This window comes from Plectropomus leopardus, chromosome 1 (genome assembly GCF_026936395.1).
Source record: "Plectropomus leopardus strain MGB_pleo_1.0 chromosome 1, ASM2693639v1, whole genome shotgun sequence".
In the NCBI taxonomy this organism is placed as follows: domain Eukaryota; kingdom Metazoa; phylum Chordata; class Actinopteri; order Perciformes; family Serranidae; genus Plectropomus; species Plectropomus leopardus.
Window position 1 is genome coordinate 29,909,955 of NC_142176.1, and position 26,812 is coordinate 29,936,766.

The 26,812-nt window shown below is 41.9% G+C and overlaps 1 protein-coding gene across 2 annotated transcripts in view; it reads right to left on the reverse strand.

Annotated features, from left to right (window-relative positions):
• Window positions 1–1,929: 1,929 nt before the first annotated feature.
• The window catches only part of znf710b (zinc finger protein 710b), a 32,226-nt gene continuing 7,343 nt past the window's right edge, over window positions 1,930–26,812 (reverse strand). The window contains exons 1-5 of one of the 2 annotated variants that reach the window (XM_042512121.2): window positions 14,518–14,668; window positions 10,681–12,252; window positions 5,541–5,732; window positions 5,016–5,187; window positions 1,930–3,690 (exon numbers count right to left, since the gene is read on the reverse strand). In XM_042512121.2, the coding sequence (XP_042368055.1) occupies window positions 3,509–3,690; window positions 5,016–5,187; window positions 5,541–5,732; window positions 10,681–12,252; window positions 14,518–14,562 (2,163 nt within the window). In that variant the 5' untranslated portion in view covers window positions 14,563–14,668 and the 3' untranslated portion in view covers window positions 1,930–3,508. Of the gene's footprint in view, window positions 3,691–5,015; window positions 5,188–5,540; window positions 5,733–10,680; window positions 12,253–14,517; window positions 14,669–26,812 lie in introns of those variants that run through there. The other variant, XM_088079715.1, reaches the window with a different exon arrangement.

Below are 26,812 nucleotides of genomic sequence, written 5' to 3' on the forward strand. Positions count from 1 at the left end.
AAACAGGCCAAAAATGCCAGATTTCCCACTTTTTTGGCAAACAAAAGAGATACCTTTATGATAATATAATATGTTCGTTGTCTTTCGTGTGTTTCATTCCAACAAAGGGTTGTTTTCCAACATTTCAGTCATGCTTTAAGTTACAATAAACATTTGGGCAAAATAAAATCGTCCTTTCTTCAATTTTGGCTATTAGAAAACTGGTCTTAAATATAAGAGCAGTTTTCTTTCGATGTGACGGCCCAACCACGTAACATTACACGAATTATCTGCAGATACTCACCAAACAACCAGTAAAGTGTGAAGCGCCGACATGTGCCTCAGACAGACCTGAGACCCGGCAGCAGCAGCCTGTGTTTACACTCCAGTTAGCTTCTGCCTCTGCAGAAATGTCCCCTCTCTGTCTCATTTTCGGTTTTCTCGTTTTCAGTCTTCCTCCAAAAAAGTTCTCTGTACTCTGGGTCGTTAAAGTATCCCTTTGTCTCCACAGTAAATGCCATTTCGTCGTCGCTGTCATAATCAATTGTATTTATTGTTTCTTCCGTAAACCGCCAAGAGTTTGACACAAACAGCTGACCAGCGGAGTAATACTGTGGGCGGCTCTATTAGGCCACTGCGTCGGAATGTGGATGTTATATGGTTAAAAAATGTAGTGCCAAAATAAAGGGCTGTGTGAAGGCGAGATAAAGCGGTGAAAATACTCCAACTTCGGAGTCCACCTAGATTAATATTATTTTTTTCAGGTAGGCCTTTTTAAAGTGTCTAAAATGTGTTTTAATGTTAACCCCTCTTTACAGCAGGGGTAATGCTGAGTGTGTGAACCAGATTTCATGACAAACATCAAATAGTTTTTACTCTTTACTTAAAACTGCAAATGTGAGCATTTAGGTGATGCTAGAGGAAGTCAGAGGATTACCATAATACATCCATGGGGGTGTGTCCATATTCCCTGAACTCCATGTCCCCTCACCCTAAGTTCCCTCAACCCTTTGTTCCCTCAGATCAGTACCTCCACTGAAACAGTGGTTTACTCCCTGTCTTTGTTTATTAAAATTCCAGGCATATTTGCCAAAAGGAGGCGTGGCGATGGGCATGGCAGGTCACCTATCTCAAAAATTTATAGACAGAGTTACACGAAACTTTGTGTAAAAATTTGTCATGGGCTAAGGAAGAACTGATTAAATTGTTATGCTAAACTGACCAATTTTGCTATCGCAAAAAGGTGCATAACTTCCACTTCACACAATGCCACAAAACAATGCCAAGGAACAACTGACTCATTTTTGACCTTAATTCAACCTAGGATTTTTTTTTTTTTTTAAAGATTTTGAAATATGCAACCAATTAAATCCCCATCCCTCGCTTCAGGCCTTCATCCAAAGCACTCATCCAAACTGGGGACAAACAAATGCTTATTAGGAAGAGAAGAATTCTCTTATCTATAATGTGCTAAGCCAGGGTAGGTTAATTCATAGGCCACGCACAGTCAGCACTCGCTTGCCTTTCCATAGTCCAGTTGTACCTACCCAAAGCTTACATTTCCCACTTTGCTCATCATTTTTCTGCCAGAAATTGCAGATTAAAAAAGTAATATTTCCATCAGAACAAACAATTAATTTCAGTCTCTGGCTTATCAGTCATTTCACATATATGAGGGAGGACACAGTCTGAGGGAACATAGGGCTGAGGGAACATAGGGCTGAGGGAACACAGGGCTGAGGGAACATGGGCATGGCCTGTTACCAGAGTTGGTAGGATACATCTCATGATGCTCTGCACTAAATTCTATGATATCTATCCAATAGTTGAGATATTTCAGTAGTGGAACAACTGACAGACCGACATCCCTAGAGCTGCTCGCATGGCTAAAAATACCCGACTCTGAGGATTACCCCTCCAAAAAGTGACAGATTAACACACCAGTCTCCATCATTTAAACTAGAGAACCTTTATTAAATAATTCATGGTCAATTTCCATGAGGTCTCAGTTTGATATTCCTCATCTCAAAGAAGAACTAGTCGACCATTCCTCTGGTTTAGTGTGCATATCAAGGCTGACCTGCATGGCAGGACAGGGGGAGCTGACTGTCTTCCCCAAAACAGAATTATGAACAGCAGGACTTGTGTCAGTCCACTTCCAATTCAATCATACAAAAAGTAACCCAAGAATGTCTTTCTTCTTCTAAATCTAAAGATTGGATTTAACATTCACTTTCAGTATTTGTTTTTTTTCCACGTCAAGGGGGAAATATCTTCTGAATGAAGTGAATTGAAAGTGAAGTGAAAACAGCCCTGGATTTTAAGAGTGCTGAAACTACAAACAACAAAACCCCCAAACTGCTGAGTCTCCGTACAAACTGCTCATTCTTCAATTCGCATTTAAACTGACAACTGTGAAATATCCATATCAAGGAAACTGCAGTTTACATTTTTAAAAAAACTACGGAGAAAGCATATCTGTTTGTGTTCAATAATATTGCCGTTGCGAGGGACTGAAAGATTCTACGATCTTATTTCCCCCAGCTCTTCTCCTTGAGGCAAATGAGTTCACTCTGAAGATGGCCTTCACAGAAAAAAATGACAGATCTCAATGAAAAAGTGCTTTGTATTGTTCACTCAGTAATTCAAAAACTTTGAGCTGTATATTCACTACACGGGATAGATTATTCATGTAAAGCTAAACCATGTGAGACAAAAAACGGTGGGTAAACACGCTGCTTGTAGCAGAATCATTTGTACAGTGAGAGGGCTTTGCATGTCGGTAACCTTGTTTTCTGGTATCTGCCGACATGTGACAGTAGCAACTTTGGTAGTAAGTGCCCTGTTAAAAGAAAAGGCTACAATGTCCAGTGCAAAAAGCACACACGCGTTTAAAGAGCGGCCTGTTTAAACTGAGGGCTGGGCGGGAATGGGTAACTACAATTAGGAACTGTTTAGTAAGAGCATTCAAACCTATGAATATGTTGTGACTATGTATCAAAAGTTGGATATACAGTGAGTAAATAGCTGACACGGTGGAAGCTTAGTTGCAAATGTATCTAGCTGGCACTTTCAGTCAAAAATATAAGGGCATACATTGGTTGTGAATGACAAAAATGGCAAAATGGTAAACAAATTTTCTATCACATCAAATGAAACCGATGGCTCTGCAACTTTTTTCTTTTTTTTTCATCAAATAACCGATACATACACACAACATACAGATTTGACTGTCCGCCAGTGAGAGTCTGGGTTGGTAAGCATGGTAATCCCAAAAAAAGGAGCTCCAGGCCGGCATCAACAGTTTCAGTGTCTCTGCTATCAGCGACAGAGCTGAAACATCTCCTCTGAAGTGCGTCTCCTTCCTGGCCTCCCATCAGAGTCCGTCAGTTCTGGCTCTTCTGGAAGGAGGCCAAAATTAAAAGTAAAACCATGTCCCTAGTGTCTCCCAAAAGCCTTGACAACAACTCTGCAATTTCCTTCTGCCTTCAAAAAAAACCCCAAATACGTTCTCCTGGTTTATCACCACTCAAGGTGTAGTGTAGCTGTTAGTATCCTTCCCAAAATTGTAATACTCCTCCATGTCCTCCATGTTTGCTGTGGTAAGTTTAGTGAGGTTTTGGGAGCCACCATTGTCCATATTGTCCGGTGATGTAAAGCCGAAATTCTGTCCTTCATACTCCCCCTGGTTATCCATTTCAGGAAGAACTTCTGGGAAATACAAAAGAAAAAGCATTATAAAGAACATATCCAAAGCTAAATTCTTTTTACAGCAAAAACAGTCAGGGACATCATGCTAAAAGAAATCCTGAGGTTTGGGAATCGCTGCCTTAAAGGAACACTAAACCCCCAAAAATGACCATCTGTACCACTATATCAATTACCATCACCTCTGTATTTCTCACATGCCTCCACAGTGAAATGTAGAATCCAAAAACGGGTACAAAAATCTTGATGTATAAGTCTGCCTTATTACAGCAAAACTAACAGAAAGTTCAATAATATCAATGCCTTCTTCAAAGTCAGACTCCACCGTTACTGTGTGACTCTAAACAATGCATACTAATGTGTTAAAACAAAGTCACACAACACAAACAAACTTACTGACCGAGGCAGCGGTCGACCAGCAGCTGCAATGCTCAGCAATGTAAAATTACCCGTATTAAAAAATAAACAGAAAAATCTGACTTTAAAAAGGAGCATAGAAAAGTTTCATTTTTAGTTCGGTCGGCCTTCAAAAAGGGCTGTCTGATTGGGAAGTACTGAGCTTACGACTGGATAAATTCAACTTGGATGAAACTGTAAGAGCTGTGTGACAGTTTGTGAACGGATGTTTTGATATAGTTTTGCTGCTGGTTAACACAGACCCCTTTTATTGCAATTCATCAAGAATTTTCTCTGTTTTGAAATCTTTGTTCACATGGAGATATACACTCTTAATGAATTCAGCATAACACAGAGTTGTCACGGGTATACAAATGGTCATTTGGGGGTGAGTTATTCCTTTAATGTTGCTGTAACTGTAAACATTTTACATCAATAAATAGAAATTTGCCTGAAAAAAGTAAAAACCAAAGACAAGAAAAAGAGAGTGAATAACTCAACACATAAACGCAGCAAAAAAGACTGTGATTGTTGTCTGTATGAAAAATGAATCCTGAAATTTTACAGCAGTGTTTTATCTGCCAAATACCATTTTAATGACGCATTACTCTGCTCTTGCTGCATGTTGTCTAAAAAATAATGGTGCGTATTATGAAAAAGGCTTTGCTGTTGAGGTCGGGAGCTTCGACTAAGCGTGACGGTTGTGCACGCTGATGGTCTGTTACTATCAAATATTCAAAATTAAAATTACAGTTTAACATGTATCACAAACAGTGTTCATTTCTTACATTTGTGGGCATGAGTGCACTCGTTTTAGAATTGGTTCACTGGTGAGGATTTTGGACTGAAGAAGAGCGTCTACATTTAATCAACCATCAATTGATAAATAACAGCAAAAGAAAATATGTGACAGCATGTGCGGCGCGTCTCACCCTGTCCTTCTGGTGAGACGTCCATCCCGTGCTTGACCTTCATGTGCCTGCTGAGGTTTCCCTTCAGGTTGAACTTACTGGTGCAGTAAGGACACTTAAAGGGCTTACTGCCAGCATGGAGATGCATGTGGCCCAGCAGGTTGTACATTCTGTTGAAAGACTTACCACAAACCTGGAAAACAAAATAACCAAAAGATATATTAAAAAGCAGCTACTTGTAGATGGTAGTTAGTGATGAAAACATGCTGCCTGATGATGGATGCCTTGAAGCTTACAGTGGGATTTTCTCCCACGCTAAGAAATGTAATTTTCATTGTAGCAAAAGCACTGATATCAAAGCGTATTATCCTTATGAAATTTCTCCTCTTCACATAATCCTGTTACATTAAATTGAACTGAACTTAGAATGCGCCATCACATCTCATTTCACACCAAAATTAATTAGAAAATCTCACACTTGCTCCTATCGCCCAGAATATTATCTTTTTTTTTTTTTAATGAAATGAAACAAGTTTACATCCGGACCTTGCATTTGAATGGCTTCACGGGCAGGTGGACGATCATGTGGGTCTTGAGCGTCTGTTTCTGGATGAAGCTCTTGAAGCAGACATGACACTGGAAGGGTCTGACGCTGTTGTGGATGAGCATGTGCCTCTTCAGGTTGGCAGACAGGGTGAACTCTCGGGAACACACGTCACACTTGTGGCCTTTCATCCCCTGCAAACGGAGGGAAAGGGTTAATCATTCAAATATGGCAATGTATACTGTATTTTTTTCACTTGTCACACTGTTAACTAAAAAGTGAATTTGTTGCTTAATTTAGAGGTGTTTAAACTGTGAGGGGGAGGTGTGAGGAGGGCGCTGAGAGAGAAAGAGAAAAACTTTGTACGAGGTGACAGGGACAGGTGCATGCTGCTGTTATGAGGACAACTGGATGCTATTTTATTTCAGTTTGGCTGCTTATTTGACCTGCTTGTCAACATAGTCAGCAGTTGGAGCTGCAGCAGCGGCACGCAGCTCATGGAGGCAATTAAAGTACTTTACAACCCTTAGCACCTGACTGCTGCAATAAACACTCCTTCCTTGAGCCATGACTCAGTCAATCTGAGAACCGAACGGCTATCGGCCCGACGACAGCCTCTGCAAATATTCCGGGTCTTCTAGTATAGCCAATGGATATTTAGGCCAAGAATTCCTCTAACAAGCTTAAGTCATTGTTTACTCATTTCTGTGAATAGATTATTTTCATATGAATGCAGATCATTTTTCTAAAAAAAGCTCAATTGTCTGGTGAAACCAATGTCCCCGGCAATTGCATTTCGGCCAATGCAATCCACCTCTTTTGCTCTCCACCTGCATGTAGCCAAAGGCAGCTCATTCATGATGGTCAATACTAGTAGGACTACAAACAGAAACCAAAATCTTTTCTCGTTGCCTACACATTTTGCATTGATATACAGAAATCTGTTAATAGAGTTTATAACTCAGTCAAAATGTAAACACACAGATGTGATATACATATTATCAGATTCAGCGTGACCAGGGATGGGAATCAAGAACTGTTCCAGTTGAGAACCATTTCTAAATTGTCCGATCAGAATTGTATGCTTCAAGAGTCTGAGCTTCGCTGTCCCTTTCAGTGATATCATCCGGCTCATGTGTCTTTGCTGCTAGACACTTGCAACAAGGAGGAGTCATGGCAGAGAGGAATAAATGTCACAAAAAACGGCATATTAGTGCTACTCGTAATGCATGATAAAGGTGGAAACACCAGGACAGATTTTCTGCAGGTATCATTCTGTTGTGGTGGGCTGCAAAATGGCAAAATCTTTGCTGCCGCATGGGGAAAACGAAAAATCACAAAAGAAAAACAGTTGTTACTGGAGGTTATTACAGTTCTTTGAGTACGAGAAGTGCAAGGAGAGGGAGAGGGAGAGATGGTTTCTGGGTGTGGATGAGAGATGCAAACACATTATCAGAGTTTATAAAGATGCAGCAAAGTAATGATTCAGACTTTTCATATACTAGACGTACGTAGCGTGGACCTGCCAACGTGCATTCAAGCCACGTTAGATGCATTTATACGAGTCAGCTCTCATTCTGCTGATCACTGTGAGTAGAGAATCCTACACTTCGCTAATAAACCAGAGGATTGTAGAGTAACGCAGGGTTTTGTGATTAAACAGAGTTTTTGTATCACGACTACACGTCTGCTCAAACTGGCACGCTCTTTCTCTCGCTTGTCAACATGAGCCTCACACAGAAAACTGATCAGAATAAGTCAGATCAGTTCTGAATTGGACGGATAAGCAGAATCAGTCATGACATTGGTATCAAAATCTTTTCCTGTCACTACATGTGACTTAGACTTCACAAGAATACCTGTCTCTGATGTTCATTAATCTACAAAGAAATCCTAAAAGGACACTCCTTATGACTCAGAAACCTGACTGACAATCGACGTGTTTTTAGTTTTCTTCATGATCAAAGCAACCCGACGATCAAAACAGGAACTGCTGAGAGCTAATGTGGAAAAAAATTAACTATGCAAATTTGCCAAAATATAAACAAATGTAAAATGAAAAACAGACATCCTCAAAGTATCATGGGAACTGTAGTTCCAAAACATTAGAGCTGATGATCCCCCATACAGGCAGTAAGACAAAGAATGACAGGTGACTAATATAGCTTTTTAAATCCACCAAGGCTCAAAATAATAACAACACGGTTCTTCTATGTAACACTGACACCCCTCTATCTAAACTGGGTTTATCTAATTCGGTATTGAGGTGTCTGTCCAACATGCACGCCAAAGATCATGATGGCTCTGATGGCAAAGAAAATGTTTGCCTGGGACATCAGTGCCAGTTTGGTTGAACATTTCAACCCAATGATATTCCCATACTGCCTCTGAGATCCCTAAAAGCTCATTTGTTTGACTTTTTAAAAATCCATGGCAGCCATTTTGGGTGTGTCGAAAGAGATTACTAGAGTACAGCAGAAAAAATTAAATCCCTTTCCACCTGTCATTACTCTGTTTCTGTAATATTCTCCTCCACATGCGACAGGAAATGTATAAACACTGAGAAGCAGGTCACAAGAGCAGGCAATTCACAACATCTAAGGCCTTGAGGCTTGTCTAAATGAATGTGCTGCTGCTCCTCACACTCCACTCTGCAGTCAGTGTCAACAGGCAAAAAAAGTGGCTCTGAATAACTGCATTCTGGTTTATAGAGAAGAGCAAATATGTATTACAGGTCACAAGTGGGTCGAGAGGCTGTTTGTATGCGCAGAGAGATCTGGCAGACTGTCCGTCCCCCCACCGTCTGCACAGCAAATGTGTTGTGTTGCTGTTGTCCACCAGGGGGAGCAGTGAGCATCCTGCAGGCTCAAATACAAAGAGAACATTGCCTCCACTGAGAATACTGACAGCTCTCTCATTTCCATGATGAGTGTGGGCTTATGGGGGTTTTGTTCCCCTTAAAGTAATCAACTTTAGGTAAATCCGCAGGAATTGAGCATTTTCATCTGTCACTGTGTGCGATTTATCTCAGAAACTATCCGTCGCTCCATCTCTCTGTATGGAGTGTAAGTCTGGCAATTTCCTAAAAAGAAAAAAAGCCTCATCCAAAAGAGGAAACGAAGAGTGCAGTTTCAGAGAGATGTCGAGATGTCACATGTTGCGTTTTTTTTGTAAAGACAACCAATAATCAAGGCCTCACGCTGAAGAAAAGATAGGCCTGCGGCGATAACATTAAATGAATTTGGATCTCTCGGTGCACTCATCTCTCTCTTCCTCACCTGTGTGTGAGTAATTGTGAGCGTGTGTCGGACACACTGGGGGCACCGAGCAATTACTGACATTTCATTCAGTAGACAGCTATAATGAGGTGTACATGAAGACGCTCGCTACTGTGGATATACAGAATCAAATCTTTGTGAAGATGCAGCCCTGAACCGACGGACGATCCATTATTTCTTTAAATAACATATTTTCGGTGAAATGTTTTCTTTACAACGTAAGATAATTATCTTGCAACAGATCTGTTCTAATTTGTTAATCTGAGTACACAGATGTTAACGTGTTTGTGTGTGTGTGTATGTGTGTGCGCGTGCTCATGTGATCACACTTGATTGTGTTGATAACTTCTGCTCATACATGTTTATGCTACCTATGTTCTTATATTTTCTTTCATCTCTTTTAAACTCAGTCAGGGTGACTGCATGCAAAAATGGGCACACGTCCTGATCCAGACATTTCAGCACAAGGAGAAAAACCTCATATGGGGAAAAAAAGCTTGTCCTTGGTGTGGGACATTTTGCTTTTTCCCAGGGAAGTTTTAGTCATAATATAAGACCGACATAAAGGCACAAAAGGACGCAGTACAGATGGAGTATGGACGCCTGCCAGGTTAAGCTCTCTTACCTGCCTTCTGCACCCAGATCTCTATGGGTAAAGGACAGAAAAGGGACAGAGGTGTGGTAGCCTCCCTCTGGTGGTCCGACAGTGCCTCTTTTTGTGTGTTTGTCTGTTTTTACTCTGTACTCTAATTTTCTTTTACATGACAAAAGAAATAACAGTCTAAACTCAGCCTTCCCTTGAATATAATGGAACTCTGCTTGTGGTGCCCAAAGTGCCAAAATAATAAATTGGAAAAACACAACAGCAAAGTCTATTTCCAGAAATCATTACCTGATTGCTCAAAATAATCCACAGACTTTGCTGTGAGCAGTTTCATGTAGGAACTATTTTCTTTCTACCAAACTATACACACCAACCGTATCACAGCCCTGAAGGAAGCATGCATGTGCTGCTAGCTCACCTAGCACCACTGAGCTAGCTAATGTTACAGCTCAGCTAAAGAGGATGCTATTGATGTTTACATCTCACGCTGTCACAAGCTTGAGCCTCTCGTCCACTTTGATGCACACTGGCTTCACCGCAGTGATGTGATAGAAAGAAAATAGTTCCTACATGAAACTGCTTACAAGGTCTGTGGATTATCTTGGGCAGGGGTACCCAACTGGTGGGTCCAAAAGGGGGTCGCGGGTCCATTTTGAATGGACCACAAGTGACTTGTGAACAAGTCGAGTTTGTAAAAAAACACACTTTATTTTGGAGTGCATTGAATTTACAGCCCAGAGCTTTTATTTTGAAGTGTTGTTTGTTTATTCTTGCAATATATTTTATGTTATTGGGTTCTGAGCTGATGTGTTGGCCACAGTTTATGAAATTAAATTGAATTTGTGATAATTTATCAAATGTGATACCTTGAACTAATGACTAAGGAGAAATCGTTACCCTGTGGCTGGACCAGTTGGGAACCTATGATCTTGTGTAACCTGGTCTCAATTTCTGGAAAGAGACATTGCTATTGAGTTTTTCAAATGTATTTTGTTGGTGCACTGAGCTCCACAAGCTGAGTGCCATCTGGTTCCATTATATTCCAGAGCAGACAGACATCTCTATGGCGGATATATCCACCAGTCCGCACATCAATCTCCATTGGTAAATGGCACCACAGGTGAGAGGCAAAAATATGTATTTTTGATTTGGGAGTTGACTGTCTGTTAAACAGTCTCATTTCCAAGCAGGTTTACATGTATAATTTGCCTGTAACTAGAGAAGTCTGGGAGCTAAAGTGTCAGACGGCAGTGTCATTACCTTATGAGTTAGCGAGTGCTGTCGTAGGTGGTGGAGCTGCACAAACTCCAGGCCGCACTGGGAGCAGGTGTAAGGCCTCGGGCTCTGGTGCTTCAGGAGGTGGTTCTGGAGCTGGCTACGGTAGGCGAACGACTTGTTGCACTCGGTGCACTGGAAGGTGTGGGGGCCCTGGTGGCTGGTCTGGTGGCGTTTGAGGTGGGCGTAGGTAGGGAACTCCATGCCGCACTGCGAGCAGACATGGCAACGTCCGCGCTCGTGTTTCACCTCGTGTGCTCGCAGCTCGCTGGGGTAAGCGAAGCCGCGGCGGCAGAAGCGGCAGCTGTAGGGTTTGACATCAGTGTGTTGGAGCATGTGTCGCTTCAGGTGGCTGGTCTGGGTGAAGCCCTTCTTGCAGACGGTGCACTTGTGGGGCCGCGTACCTTGGTGGGTCAGCAGGTGGGTTTGAAGATGACTGGGCTGCTTGAAGAGCTTGCCACAATGTGGACAGGCATGAGGTTTGATGCCATTGTGGCCCAGGATGTGCGTGACCAGGTTGTACTTGGAGGTGTACGATTTATCACACATGCGGCACTTCCAGCGCTTCAGACCGTCCCCAACATCTACGCAGTAAGATTCATCAATCTGGATGTTGATATCTAGACGGTCCACTCTGCGGCCGCCGTGCCGACGAGGAGGCTGTGGGTGCGGAGGCTGCTGGTGCTGTGCTCCTGCACCCCCGTCCGTCCACATCATGTTCTGGCTGCTGTCTTCGTACTCGCCCCCCATGCCCATTTCCGCAGAATCGTAGCTGCCAACTTCACTGGTCTGAAAGTAGCTGCTGATGGCTTCCTCCTGCTGTGTGGGCTTCATCATGTTGTTCCCCTGGTGCTCTACTTCTTCTTCATCCTCTCTGCCACCTCGACCGTGTCCGCCCATAGGGCGCTGGCCCTGCAGTCCTCTGTGGCCCTGCTCCCCTCCTCTGTGGGCCACCTGTGGGGGAGGAGGGTGAACGTGTGTGTTGGCTTGCTGCTGGTTGGTTGCTTCCCGCTCACACTCTGCACAGTTCTTGTTGGTGCCTCTGAGGGTGGCTGGATCCACTTGGACTAAACCACCTCTGGGAGCCATATTGTTAAGCATGTGCACGCAGGAGGACATTCCAGAGTTCACCACTTCCCCTTTCACATGGGACGAAGACACGTCACCGCCTTGGAGGCCGTGACGATCAGGGCCAACCATTTTCGCATCCGGATGTTGAGGGGGCCCCTGCTGCCACCTCCTCTGACTGCAGCTGGGTTGCATCTGTCCGTCTTCTCCTAAGTTATCTCCTAGGTAATCTCCGTTGGCTCCAATAAGCTGGTCTGCGTACTCGTAATCGACTCCGTCTACTGTTGGTGCAGGGGACTCTTTGGGTTCGCCGGTGTAGAAGCCGTTGGGTGCAATGGTAGCGCCGAACACTTCATTCTGGGAGATGAGACCTAGCACGGCGGCCTGGGCCAGGGACAGCACGACTACTGGATCTGTCTGTGTGCCTATGTCCACCAGCCTGGCCATTACCTTGGGCTCACATCTACCCAGGCGCCGGCTCGCCTCCTCCTGGAACCGAAAGAGACACATGCACAGACATCAGTACTGCAAGGAAGCAGTTATCAAATATGCATCTGACTACAGAGATATAGTCAGCAAATTGAGTTTGTTATGGCCCTCCAGTGCAGTATTGTGGGGAAATTAATGAAAGCAAGGATTTTTTTTCTCAGCCATTGTCTTCAGTTTAGGTGAAGGTCTGTATGTTTTTTCAGTCAATTTCTCAAACTTATGACAGGGTTCCCACACTTTTTCTTAAAAAGATTTTCAAAACTTGTGCCTGCTGTCTTTACTCACAAGTTAGACATTCCTGCCAGCAACTAGCTGCATATGCCAACAGACCAGCCCAGCATATACAAGTACTTTGTTAAACGTCAATGCTGTACCTCTTTTTATAGGATGGAAAATCAAAGCTCCAATCAAGAGTCTTGCAATGATACACTAGATTATAAATACAACATATTTCATGTAATGTTAGGGATTTTAAGAACATCATTTAAACAATAGCCAAAACAATGTATATTCAAATCTTTTCCAAAACATTCAGTTAATTTCAAAGCATTTCCAGGCCTAGAAAGTAGTTTGTCTAATTTCATAACTTTTCCAGAAATGACCATGGGAACCCTGTTGTGAACAAAAATGTCCAAGAGAAGCTAAGAAAACAATTGAGTGCACAACATCGCTTGCTTTGGATAACTGGGAAACAGTTGTCAGTGCAGGACACTTGTGCTCTACAAGTGGCGGCTGTGGCTCGGGACGTAGAACAGGTCGTACGCTATGAGGAATGTCAGCGGTTTGATCCCTGGCCCCGCCGGTCGATTTATTCTTGGGCAAGATAATTAACCCCAAATTGTGTGTATGAATGTTTAAAAAAACTGAGTAGCAGGTCGCATCTTGTACGGCAGCTTCAGCCACCAGTGTGTGAATGTGACTTGTGCTGTGAAAGTGCTTTGAGTGGTCGAACGACTAGAAAAGGGCTATACAGGTGCAGGTCCATTTACAATCTAAACTCAGGCAGAAAAGTAATGACAAGAATTTGGCAAGAGCCAAATTACAGCATACTGTCCTCCAATGAGAACATGTCCTTCATCAAAAGTGATCCAATAAGGACAAAAAAGGTGTCGAGGCTCATCATCCAATCAGAGCGCCTCTTTGAGCCGGTTGTCGAGAGAGATAGAAGGAGAAAGACAGAGAGTGAAACAGAAATTTTGATTCTAAGGAGCTTTTTATCCCTTCACTACGAATGGTACGCGAACATAAAATAACGTTTCCTCCAAATCAATGTTTCCAGGATGAGAAGTCAATGTGAATCCAGACTGTCCGAGGGCAAATCTTTAGATCTAGTGACTGAGACACAGGAACTATGAAACACACCATCCTAATCCAGCGCTCTAACCATGTATGGCTTGTGTGTGTGTGTGTTGTGGGGGATTAGATGGCCTACTGATCTACACACAAACACACACATTCAAGTGCAAGAGCGGGGGGAAAAGAGGAAGAGAAAATGAGCAAGATTAAGAAGAAAGAATGGAAAAGCAGGAGACAAAAACAGAGGAGAGCAGAGAGAGAACAGAGAGGGTGAGAGAGGAAAAAGCAGGGACAGAGAGAGGGAGGGAGGCAGGGGAGAGAGCTTAGAGCAGGCAGGAGGCTAGTGGAGGGGAGGGGGAGAGGAGAAAAAAGAGAAAATGAAAGGTAGAGGGAGAGTGAAGGAGAGATAAGGAGGAGGGGGGGTTGGGGGAGGAGGGAAGGCAGAGAGGGAGGGAGAGAAAGAGAGAGACACTGAAGAGGGAGGGGGGAGAGCTGGGTGAAAGAGTGAGAGGGTGAGTGTAAGGCAGCAGTCAAAAGAGAGCAAGAGGAAGAAAGAGAAAGAAAGATATGTAGAGACAGAGGGAGGGAGGGAGGGAGGGAGAGGCAGTGAGCAACCAGGAGACAGAAGGAGAAAGAAAATGACAAAATGAAAGCCAGACAGAATGAAAGATATATAAAAAAAAATGTGAAGTGAAACAGAGCGAGAGAGGAAGAGGAACGAAAAAGAGTTGCAAAAAGCTCAAAAGAGGGCGAGCGGAGTTAATGCCAGACACGATTCTTAATTAGTGAGAAATACGAAAAATCTGCTAATGGCAACTTTAAAAAGAAAAGAAGCCCTACCAAGAGCCAAAGCATCTCTGAAGGCAGCTCTCTACCTGTCTGTCAGCTGTGAGTGTGATCAGCCCATGAAGCCCACCACCTCCGTAAACTACCACTTAACATGCTACGAGTGCCAGCCAATAAACTCACCACGCTCCTCCTGCTGTGAGGTTTCAGGTGCTTTAAGGATCTCATTCTTCAGTGTGAGTGTTGAGTGAGAACAGGCTACGTTCGCCTCCTATTTATACGTGAGGGATGAGGGGAGGCGGGGCTTACACTGCCCGCCTCCATCCCTCTTCTTCCTCTTTTCTTCTTCTTCCGACACAGTTTTGGTAGTGACTCTGGTCACACCAACACAGACCAGACACAAACAAACAAATATTCCTCCAGCAAATCAGCATGTGGCCGGTTGGTTTAAAAACAAACAAAACAAAACAAAAAAAAAGCAGCTCATACATCACAGAGGCTCCTTGACAATGTGATGATAAATGGAAGTCACCTCAAAGTCACAAGACACACACCAACAAAAATAAAATCAACATCAGATCAGTCTGAAATTATGGATCCACTCGGCTGGCTCCCGCCTCACTCTCGCTGCTTTCTTCCATCTCCGTCTGTCATTCTTTGTCTTTGTTTCTGCCTATCCCTGTCTGTCTCTCCTCCTTTATCTGTTTATTCCTGTAGCTCCATCTATTGCTGACTCCTTTTCTGTGTGTGCATCTCTCGCTCTCTCTGCGCCTTTGTATCTTTCACTCTCTCATTTATCAAGTAAGGTTTATGAGTACAGAAAAGTGTTGGGAGATTGTTTCGTGCACAGACTTGGATGCAAGTATGTGATAGAGAGAGGGGGAGAAGAGAGAGTGAGAGAAAGAGATGGAAGGTGACTGACAAGGAGATGAGCGAATGGAGGAGAGAGAGAGACGATGGAGAAAGAGAGGAGGAGGGAGTGGAAGGAGAGAATACTGAAGGAAAAGAGAGGGGAGGGGTGGAGGGGAGAGACAGAAAGAAAGAGAGAGAGAAAGAGGCGGAGGGGGATGGGAAGAGTGGAGCAGAATGCGGTAAAAGAATAAGAAGAAATGGAAGATGGATGGAGGGAAAGAAACAGAGGAAATGAGATAAAGGGAGAGAATAAAGGTACTGAGGTAGTCTCAGTAAAGCAGGACAAAGGTCAACATATCCCTCTCTCTTTCTCCAATCACACAAACTGGGCTGCTGATTGGCACCTGAGGAAACACCTTCAAGGCTAGAGTGCAAAGAACTTTCATCCCTTTTCACGTCATCTCGCGACCAGGAAAAATTAGAGGAACATGGAGAAAGAGATAGCCAAGGAGCTGTGAGGTGGTGCCAAGTGTGGCCTGAGAGTCCAAAAAAGGTCATGCACGTCCTGCCAATGATGAAACCGAGGCAACACAAAAGCTGCAAACTGACACTTCCTCCAAAGAAATGACTGAAAGTATGTTACAGACACAAAATCTACAATCAGGACGTCTTTGAAACTGGACGGTGTCACGCATGAGGACGAACAAAAGCCTAATTTATCGTTGCTGGAACAAGTGGAGTCGATGGGAGCAGCCGACAGTGAACGGACAGTTGATTGCAGTTGTAGCTGTTGTTGTGCAATTTAAATGTGCACATGTGTATTTTCTACAACATGCTGTGCAACCACAACAGTCACTTCCATAAAGTGACATCTTTCCTTTAGAACAACCCAGCACTCTCCTCTGTCGCAGAACAACCACAGCAATGCCAGGCTGAGCTCTCCTCAGCTTTAATTGTAATACGAAGAGCAGCCGTGTGTTTACTGTGGGCCAGACAGCTTCTTCTTTTTTTCAAGCTGGAGTGGTTTTACATGAGTGATAATTAAAGAGGAAAACTGAAGCCCCTTTCCCACTTGACAAAAAAAAGTTAACATCTGGCATTTTGTCTTTAATGGGAAAAGATACAATTTACAGGGATGCACAGTATTGGATTTTTTGCTGAAATGCGATATACCGATATATGACAACCCATTTGGCCAACAACTGATACCAATATTGATATATCCACTTTTTTTCCCAACTAATTTTTGTGATCATCACACCTTTTCTGTAGTGGAATTAACATCATATTATGCACACTCTTATCCTGTTTGCCCACCAGCAGCTGGAGACATGAAATGCAGTCCTTTTCAATGTATGTCTACTGATAATGCAAAAAAAGAAAAAACATGTTGGCTGATTCTGATCTTTCTTTTTAAAGCCAACATCGACTGATACCGATGACATGCCAATATTATCAAGCATGCTTAACAATCTGCATTCATTTTGAGACGAATGACAGTAATGAGGGGTATTTATCATCTCCAGCTCTGACTGGCAGTGATGGACACATGACGCCAAGTGGACACACATGTTTTTGACCTTTTTCAGGTGTGATCAAATTAGGCGTCTCCATCCAAGCAGAACTCAAACATCATTCCAAATTAGTCAACACCAAATTTAAGAGAGACCAATTAAGTAACATGTACAAAACATGAATGACCACCGTAACATTTTCACGGGCCTCTATACTGCTTTTTAATTGGTAACCTGTTTTCCTATTTTTCACATTTTTTATTTTCACACTTTTAAAAAGTCTGTCTATACCTGCAAATTTTGGTGGAAAAGCGGTATTAGACTGAAGGTACAGGAGTGTTGAAGCAGAACAACAAATTGCTCAACAAGTGAAAAAACACAACTTTGAGAAATAAAGAATCTGACTTTAATGACTGACTCAAAATCTGAAAAAGATGAGAAACATCTAGTCTAGAATTCATTAACTCACGATGACAATGAAAAAAAAAGTAAACCCTGAGGAAGTCATATAGTATTGCCTGGAAATGAAGACAATAAAATAAAAAAAGAAGAAGAAACATGTTAAAAGCTTGATTCACTCACTAAAAAACATTTTTTTTCAGTTTGCTGGATAAGAAATAGAACTAAAACCATCCATTGATTGGTCAATTCTTATTTTCTGATATTTTTTTAACTACATATTTGATAGATTGTAAGAAAATAGAAAGCATGTGTTTTGAATCACTTAGAAACCATTTAGCACTACAAGTGTTTCAGTTCCTTCCACCCTTTGTTTTGGTGGACTACACTGGTGAAGTGTTTTGAAACACAGTGTCTTGATAATAACACTGGGACTTTTTAGCAACTGTCTTGTGGCTGTTTTGCAGCAGAAATGTGGGTGGGTAATGTTTAAAAAAACACACTTTGTTTTTTAACCCCAAATGTGTACATATACTAATAAACAGCTGCTTCTCCTTGTTTTTCTCATTTTCTCAGCGTGGATGTCCAGCCGATGGTCATGTGTTTTTCTTTTTTTCGAAGCGTTATCAGACAGTTATTCCAGTTTTTTAAAAGATATCCTCTATGTTTCATAAGGGAGTGCACATTCAGAAACGTTGCAGCTGAGACGTGACGAGTGGGGGTGTCTTGCTACTTTCAGCCTCACTGATTGCCATGTTTTCATCTACAAAATGAAACTTTCCACAAATAGTTAACCCTTTCTATGTTTATGCCACAACCCACCTCCTGCCAATCACAATCCAGTGGAGCACAAAACAACACAAGGTTCTTGCACTGATTATCGTCCGCAAAATAAAGTTTGGCTTAATTTTAAAGTGTTACGGGTTGAGATGTGCACATAAAGCAAACGAGAAGCGATCCTGGAAATTATTCTCCACTCAGACTGCTTATTTATATGATTTCTTTTGCATTGTTCAGCTTGAAACTCCCAATCAAAAAACTGCCAGTTCCTTTATCATAAATTATTTAAACTTTTGCTTCACTGTTGCAAAATCTTTTCTTGAAATGATGGTTTCCTGAGATCAGAGAGATACTTTTTTCCATTACCAGGAAACTAAACAGACCATTCGCCAATGCAGCTACACAACATGCCAAGGGGTGTGCCTTAATATTTCTCAACAAGGACTCCTGCTCTCTTGGGTCCTCCTCACAAACTCAGCATCTTAAATGCATTCTGATCAGGAGAGGAAAGCTTTGAAAATGAGCAAAAATGACAAAGAAACAAATAAAAAGACCCAATTACACAACAACATATGTACACAGGAAGACATACCTGCATGTTTCAATGCACAGCAGTGCAGCCAAAAAGGTGGATCTGCACGCACCAACAACTCTGTGTCAAAGTTGCAACATATGCATCTGATGCAAAGCACCCACTTGCAAACCTCTTTTCTTAGCTGTGTGGTCAAGAGCAATATGTGTTTTTATTTTCTGTAAAGCAGCAGTCAGAGGTCCCAAATGATAAAATCAAATGAGAGAGGGGAATGGAATCTGACCAAATGTGGCTTCTCCAGATACCTTCTGACGTCAGGTGTAAGCTGTTGTCTGTCTCAGCTGTATACAGACTTATTCTGGATATGTCCCAAAAAGTTGGAACAGAGCCTGACATGGTCCGCACAGAGCTGGCTCGAAGACTGTTTGGCTGTCTTTGCAGGCAGCCATGTTAGCACCACATTCCTGGTCTATAACAGCGTGTCCAGAACTTCTGATTCAAATTCATAAGGCGTCACAGGCACAGCGGTATTTGGTGTGTTTGTCATAGTGCTGAAACAAATCAATCGATCAATGAGCCAGTCAACAAAAACAATCAATTAGTTGTTTACTGTTAAATAAGATGGCACAAATTCACCGGTTCCAGCTCCTCGAAGTGACGATTTGCGGCTTTTCTTTCATTCACATCATTGCATTGTATTTAGATGTGAATTTGAATATTTAAATTGTTTACTTTCGACTCAAGAAAAGTGTGAAGGACGTTTTTAAACTCTTTCTTATAATAACAGTTGTTAGTTGCAGCCCTAATGTGGAAGCAGTAACACTATCAGCAGAAACTGCGGCTGAGTATCGATCCTTACATATTTTGGCAATGGCTGAAATGTATTGAAAACTTTCAACCACTGAAAGTTGGCAGCCGATGTCTGCTCAGATTTGTCCTCCCAGTTTCTAATTTTGACAATTTCACTGTAGTTCACTTTTAATTTAATTTACTGACCAACTTATTACGGCAGCAGTTTTGCACAGCTGCTTATGTTTATACCACATTTAACTACAGAGAACTTCGGCTGCTTTTGATACATGAAAGAAGGGCTTTGTTGACAAAAAAAACTCTTATATTCCAAACAGATCAAAACACTACAGTACCCATGAACCTCTGCCATCATTGCTACGGAGAAGAAGCCATTCAGAGGTGTGAATTACAGCAGAAGAGATAAAGTCTAAAAATGATTGTTGCGGCTGTACACGAAATGCACCATCAAAGTCACTGAATGCACCCAAATGTAAGTATGCAAAATAACATTGGCACATCATCTGCATCGACAGGTAACAGCTATAAAGTAAAATATTGGCACTGGCCCAAACTTTCTGCAGATATGACAGGCAGATAGAGGCAGAAGATAACACATTATTATGTGATTTCTAATTAGTTGAAGTAGATGCCGTGGTTTTGGATGTTATCAGGATTGTTTCTGTTCAAGTAGGATGAATTTTACAGTTTTGTTTAAAATTTGCAGCATAAAATATATAATGCATGTTTTACATGTAACCTAGGTTAAAGTAGTTTGCTTGTTTTGCCCAGTATTGTCTTGTAATACGTCAATCCCATTACAGAGACTTGATGTTCCCTGCATTTAGGTAATAAACGTGTGTACATATCGGGATCGGCATCAGCCAAAACGATTTAGAAAATATCGGAATATCAGATGTTGGCAAAATGCAATATCATGCCTCCCTACCTAAAGTGATGTAGAGATTAAAAAAAGGGAACTTATTTAAATGGTTTGTATAATCAGTTTTCTCACGAGCATCTGTGATTGTTTCTTTCAAAATGCACCTTGGGATCCAATGTTTTTATGTACACAGGCTCGTTTCTCGTTTCTTTTTTTTAGAAAAAGATAATATGCAGCATTTTCTTTGGGAAACACGAGTGAGATTTCGACTTTTGGAAACATGGGCGTCTGAAATAGCTCCTCTCACTTTGCAACTCCATTGTTTTGAGAAAATTTCAAACCATACCCAGCATGAGCAGCAACGCTCGTATTTCATCTGCAGTAAAAACCTCAGCAAACTTTCACTGGTTGCAGGTTCCAGCTGTGCAGGAGGAACGGCTCAGTTTCTGAGGCCATCCTGTCTGTGAACCTGAGAGGTGAGGCAGTCACCTGGCTCACCTAGTTTACATTCCTGCGAGCACAATGATTGTCATTTGTGGTTGTTTTGTTAACCCGACGAGTTAGCCACTTGTTGAACATAGACAAACAGGAGCAACCGCCGTGTCGGGGTAAACGGCTAGCTGTTGCGCCCATTGTTACAGGAGGCAGGCAGTTAAATTTGGGTTAATGTGGCTGGAAGAAAAGTCAAAAAAGAGACAAATATATAATGATGGGGAGAGAAGCATTATTGTAGATTTTTAACTGTTTCTACCTCTAATGTGTTTGTTTTTCCTGCAATAGAAAACTGTTTTTTTAAATAAAGTTTGTACCATAAATGTCATGGGGGAGTGTGGTAAACAACAGGATAGAGAGAACATGGAGGAAAGAGAGAGAAAGGGAAACGGCAGAGGACAAAATGGGGGCGTAATAGAGGAAGCAGAGAGAGAGAGAAAGAGAGAGAGAGAACAGATGATTGCATGGAATGAAAGAGGGATTGAAGGGGGAGGGAGGGGAGGAGATAAAGAGAACAGGGACGGGAGGGGGAGTGAGTGAGCGAGTGAGGGAGTGAGTGAGTGAAATGGTGGAGTGAGAGAGGAAGGGAGAGAGAGAAAATGAGAGGCAGCAGTGGGGGAGGGGAGGATGTGAAGGGAGAGCAAGAGAAGGAGAGAGAGAGAAAAAAGATAGAAAAAAAGGGAGAGAGAGAGATGGGGCAGGGAGCAACGTGAGAGCAAGACAGAGAGAGGGAGGGAGGGGCGGTGTGCAACGTGAGAGAGAAAGAGAGAAAGAAAGAAAGAGAGAGAGAGAGAGAGAGGAGAGGGAGGGGTAACGTGTGATGGAAACCGAGAGCAAGAGAGGAAAAAAAGAGAGAGAAAGAGAGAGGAGGGAGGGAGGGAGAATGAAAGAGGGAGAGAGGAGGAAAGAGGAACAGAGAGAGGGGGAGGGGAGGAGAGCTGGAGAGAGGAAAAACAGAAAGAGGGAGCAAGAAAAAATAGGGAGCAAGCGAGGGAGAAAGAGAGCACAAAACCTATCTCGCTTTATTTGTGGTTTTACAAACATGGCTGCAGCAAACGGAGAAAAAGAGGAATGAGACTGTTGGTTTTTACAAGTCCTCTCACACAAACGCACGCACGCAACCAGTAAGATTAGAATAAACCAGCACAGCTGTAATCACCCGTGTTAATCGTGGTAGGGTGAAAACAGCTCCATTCAGGTGTATTGTGATGTGGTCACAGATGGGCACAATTTTCGGCTGCTGAGATGCGTAACTGATGCACGGTACAACTGACATATCGACCGATCTATCACAGATACGGCATATCGGTATCCTGTACTGTGGAGTAGGGCTGCAACTAATGAGTATTTTCATTGTCATTAATAGGTCTTGATTTATTAATGAGTTGTTTGGCCGTTTAAATGTCAGAAAAAAAGGTGAAAAATGTCAGTGTTTCCAAAGTCCAAGATGTTGTCCTCAAATGTCTTGCTTTATCCCAAAGAGCCTCGGTTTACTGTCATTTAGGAGTAAGAAACCAGAAAATATTCACATTTAAAGGAAAATTATGTCTGTTTTCAAAATGCATGCATGTTATTCCAATTGTCTAAGAGAGTCCAAAAGTTTAAAGCTGCTTCACAGACAGTAAATAGCGAAATATGAGGGTTTCCCACATTTTCATTTATTTGTAGTGCCCAGCCGAAATAAAAACATCTGCAGCCACATATTGATTTTAGATTTTGGAGCTGGACCAGTCATTAGGAGCACTAACGGAATATGTATACTGTTTGGTTATTCAATGCAACATAGTTTGGAGAGCAGAGTGTACTCTGAGCACAGATGGAGCAGCAGAACATCAGGTGCAGTCAGACTGGAACTTTACCAGTTATGGCTACAAAGTTTGCTTTCACTTGCCTCTCTGCTGCTGCTCCTCTCATCCATCGATCTGACCACTTTGACGGATCAATCACCAACCCCCAGACCCCACAATTCTGTGGGAAGTTCTGATGTAAGGAGCATTTTTTTCCCTATGATTTCCAAGTGGATTATAGATATTTATTTGCAGTGGACATCACAGAAAAATGACATCCTTGAAAAGTGGATGACTAAGATTTCACTGGAGTTATAATTCAGAGTCTCCTTTATTGGTTACATTACTTCAGTCACTGCAGGGCAGTTTTTTGCACCACAGCCATGATATAAAAAAAAAATAAAAAAAAGAGCACTGGCATTGGATCAATACTCAGCACATAACCTGAGTTGAGGTATTGGAATCGCATCTGTTCCTTCACAACTCAAGTTATCATTTATCAGAAACAGTATGATAGCTCTACACAGAGTGAAAAAGATGTACTCTGGAACACAGGACGATCAGGTGCCATGTGACCACATTTAAAAATTCAGCTGATATTAATACGCTTGGAAGGAAGGCAGATAACATTAAGGATATACAATATGACACATTTAGTCATTTTAAGCTTTCATCAGACTAAAGAAGTGCAGGAGAATAGAGAAGAAGAGCTGACCTCTCAGGACCAGACATACGTTTGGATTTTTCTTTGGATGATAGAGCTCAAGAAACAACATAACCATTATGATAATGTGTTAGCACTACTATATTTCTGGCTATACTTTTGATATCTGTTGAGAAACGTTCTTCTTGCACTGTTACACTGTTACTTGTGATACTTGTTTTGTTTTGCACTGCTAGACTCATACTTTTTATATTTTATATTTGTATCTTCTATTTTATCTGTTTTCTTTTTTTTCTATATTTATGTTGCACCAACCCACCAGAACAAATTCCTCGTATTGTGTTAACTATACCTGGCAATAAATCTTTTTCTGATTCTGTTTCTGATTCTGATTCTGATTCTAATAAGCCAAAGAGCGAACAGACACAAAGCTTGTAGGAGGGCTGCTTACCTGCTCTTAAAATGGCCCACTCTGAAAGGAGAGGAGGTCCTGACACTGCTGACCTCAGAAAACTGGTGCCAACAAAGACAGACTGACCACAAAAATCACATCTTCTGTTAGAAGTTGTCCCTGGCCACAGATCGAATAGCAGAACCCCAACATAAGAGGAAATAACTTTTCTCATTACGGATGTTAACTAGACAGTTAACTTTACTGCGGTCTAAATCTGACAGTCAAGCTGGTGGTGTGATCGTTCTAAAAATAAAGACTGCCTCTAACCAAGTGCTGTTGCCTCATGAAATCACACCTCAAAATTATTGTTATTATTTTTGATGATGAGGTGCTGCTTCCTGAAAGTGCCAATCTTTTAGGGGTTTCTCAATAACGGGCGGGGTGCAGTCACGCTGAGCAGTCCCGTGAAGCGCCGAGCAGGCCAGCCACACTGGCACATTTCCAATGGTTTTTCCATTACAATGTGGTGGTGTGGTAAAAGGCAACGCTTATCTCGCTCACCTTGACCACAGCTAGCAAGCAGGTTTTTGCAGTGATGGTTCAGGTTTGCATTAAGTGTGAAAATGGGCAGTGCTCCAAATGTGTCTGAAAAAGCTTTCCTTATTCCTATGCAGTGGTCCTGGTGTTGGCAGTTATGGACAGGCAGCCTGTCTTCAGAGATGATACATGGGTAGAGTGTGACTGTGACCATAAACAGGACACAAAGATGGATATGAGTGCTTTTTTCATTATAATACGACTGCAGTTATTTTGTATTTTGCTGCAAATGTTAAGACCTACTTTTACAATTTCAGTCTTTGGCTATTTTGTGTCATCTCTCCATTAGCATCTACCAATAACAGTAAATTAGCCACAATGCACTTTCTATCTTCTGTCCAATTTAAGGAAGATAGTTTGAACTTCCACCACTTTGGTTACATGTTTTCACACACAGTACAAAGACAAAAACAACTTGTGAAAACTTGTTTTAAAAGCTACATGTGCTTACATAGTTACGGCATTGTTTGTAGTAATAGTATTACAGATTAATAGAGGTGGTTGCCACAGAGATGTAGCTACAGTATGCTCATGCTCTATTAATAGTAAAAGTAAATGCTTGTAAATATTGGACTCTAGTGCTCACCAACATCAATACTTATGGGGGCATGACAGAATTCAAACTTGTGCGGTTTGACACTCACATTATACTGGGCTGAAATGCAAATTCATAAATGACTGAACACACGAGGGACAAATGCTATAGCCTTCACAGACTCCAAATCTTCACCGACATTAACACCTATGAGAGTCTTTGGTCCAACATTTCCAAAAAGCGCTTACGTTGTTCTAGAAACACCTTTTTACCCCTTTATTTTGTCAACCACCTTTATATCCCTCCTAGTGTGAATTCTGTGCTGAGAGCTACACATTTGGCATTTTTTTTGTTTGTCAAGACTTGAAAAATGTTTGGGTAAAACGCTGCACCCGCCACTGTCACTTTTACTCAGCTGTCCAATCCCGGTGGAAGTGGGGAGACGAGTAGCCTGCCACAAAGAGCAACCGTCACACATGTACAAGAGCTGCAAAAACAACAACTGTACTTTGCATTTGAGACAGCTCATCAATGATTCATAATAAAATTTACATGGGATTTATGGCATTTTTATTATCATAGTATCAAACTGGATATCAGGAATGGGGGAATTTTTACTCACTGGTAATGGTATCAACGACTAAATTTCTGATATGGCATGCCTAATCTCCAAATGTTGCTCCCTGTCTCCCAACACTCCTTTAAAATGAATGACTACTGGTTTCAAAGACATCAAATATGAATTTCTGTTAATATTTTAATCCTAAATGCCTAAAAACAACAACTGACAACTACGTGAAAGGCAGACAAAGTTCAATGTATTTGAACCTCCAGAATTTCAATATGAACTCGTACAAACAATGAAACCAATAGCATGCTGGACCTGACACTAATCAGCACTGTAAGGGGAGGAAGCTCCCTCCTGGGACACGCTTGCAGCCAACATCAACAGCAGCTCTGGCACATAAACAGCCATTTCAAGCTGCAGAATCGAAGCGGTGAGCACCGAGGTCGAGCAACACTAGCCACGGGTCGAACTCTGGTTCAGTGACCCATAAGCCTCTCGCTCATTTCTTGAAATTCCCCAGGATTAAAGAAAAACAATGAAGTCTAAAGTATCAGAGCGGCGCGTTGGGGGTGCTCGCTCACTTCTGCCACTCCATCACATTTTAATTTTTTATTATGGGGGGGCCAGTAAAGGAAAACAATTAAATGCTGATAGGTTTATCAGCACTGAATTTAAGCTTTGATCTGAAATAAACATTAAACTGTCATCTATGAATACAGCTCACAGCAGCAGGTGTGAATAGCAGATTTAAGGTAGCCTATTTGCAGCGCTTGAGGCAAGTATACAGTATAATATATTTATGAAGAGCGGTCCTTTGGGAATAAAGTCCTGAATTCCCTAACACATGGTGTACTGGCTGTTTCTTGTAACATCTTATCTTTGCTCTCCTTAAATGTGAGTCAAAAACAGCTACCAGACTCACCACATACACACACACACTGTTGAATTTCTACATTTTTTTTCCTGTAGATACAACAATCAGTGAAGATGAGCCTGGTTTTGTTTAATTTCTAAGAGGACATCAATCCAAACTAACCTAACATTTAAATATCGGCCCCAGATTTCATTTTATTCCTACCATGTTTCACCCTTATGTTACAAATTCACTTACAATAGCATAATAAAATGTCAAGGCACGAAGCTCTCAAACAAAATGACCTGAGAGGAATTATGAGAAAAGACACAATATAAAGACTCAATAAACGCCGGCTCTGCTGCTGGGGGCCTACCATTTTGTTCCGGCACTTTGTAATAGTTTCAAACTACATCACTCCTTTTTCCTCCTCCTCTCTCCAATCACTCCATCCCCATGTTTCCATGGATACATCCCCTCCCCATTTTCTCTCCACCCTCCCTTTTTTCATCACTTCCTTCTTATCTTTTCTCTTCCAGTGCATCCCTAACACTCCTTCACTGCTGTTTCCCATCCAGTTTCTCCCTTACAGATGTAGTCGTCTGATGATCAATCAGGACCTTTGTCCTTTAAAAAGGAAAGTTAGACAACAGCATTAATGGTCAGGTATATACAGCATATTGAATTACATTGAAATTCTCTTTTCTCATTCTTTAGTCTGACATCAGCTACACAACAGCGCCCCCACAGACAAGATGGAGACTAAGCGCTTTGCTCAAGGACACTTCAGCAGGGCAGACCTTTGCTGAAATGGAGATTTGAAGTTTTGTTTCTCTGCT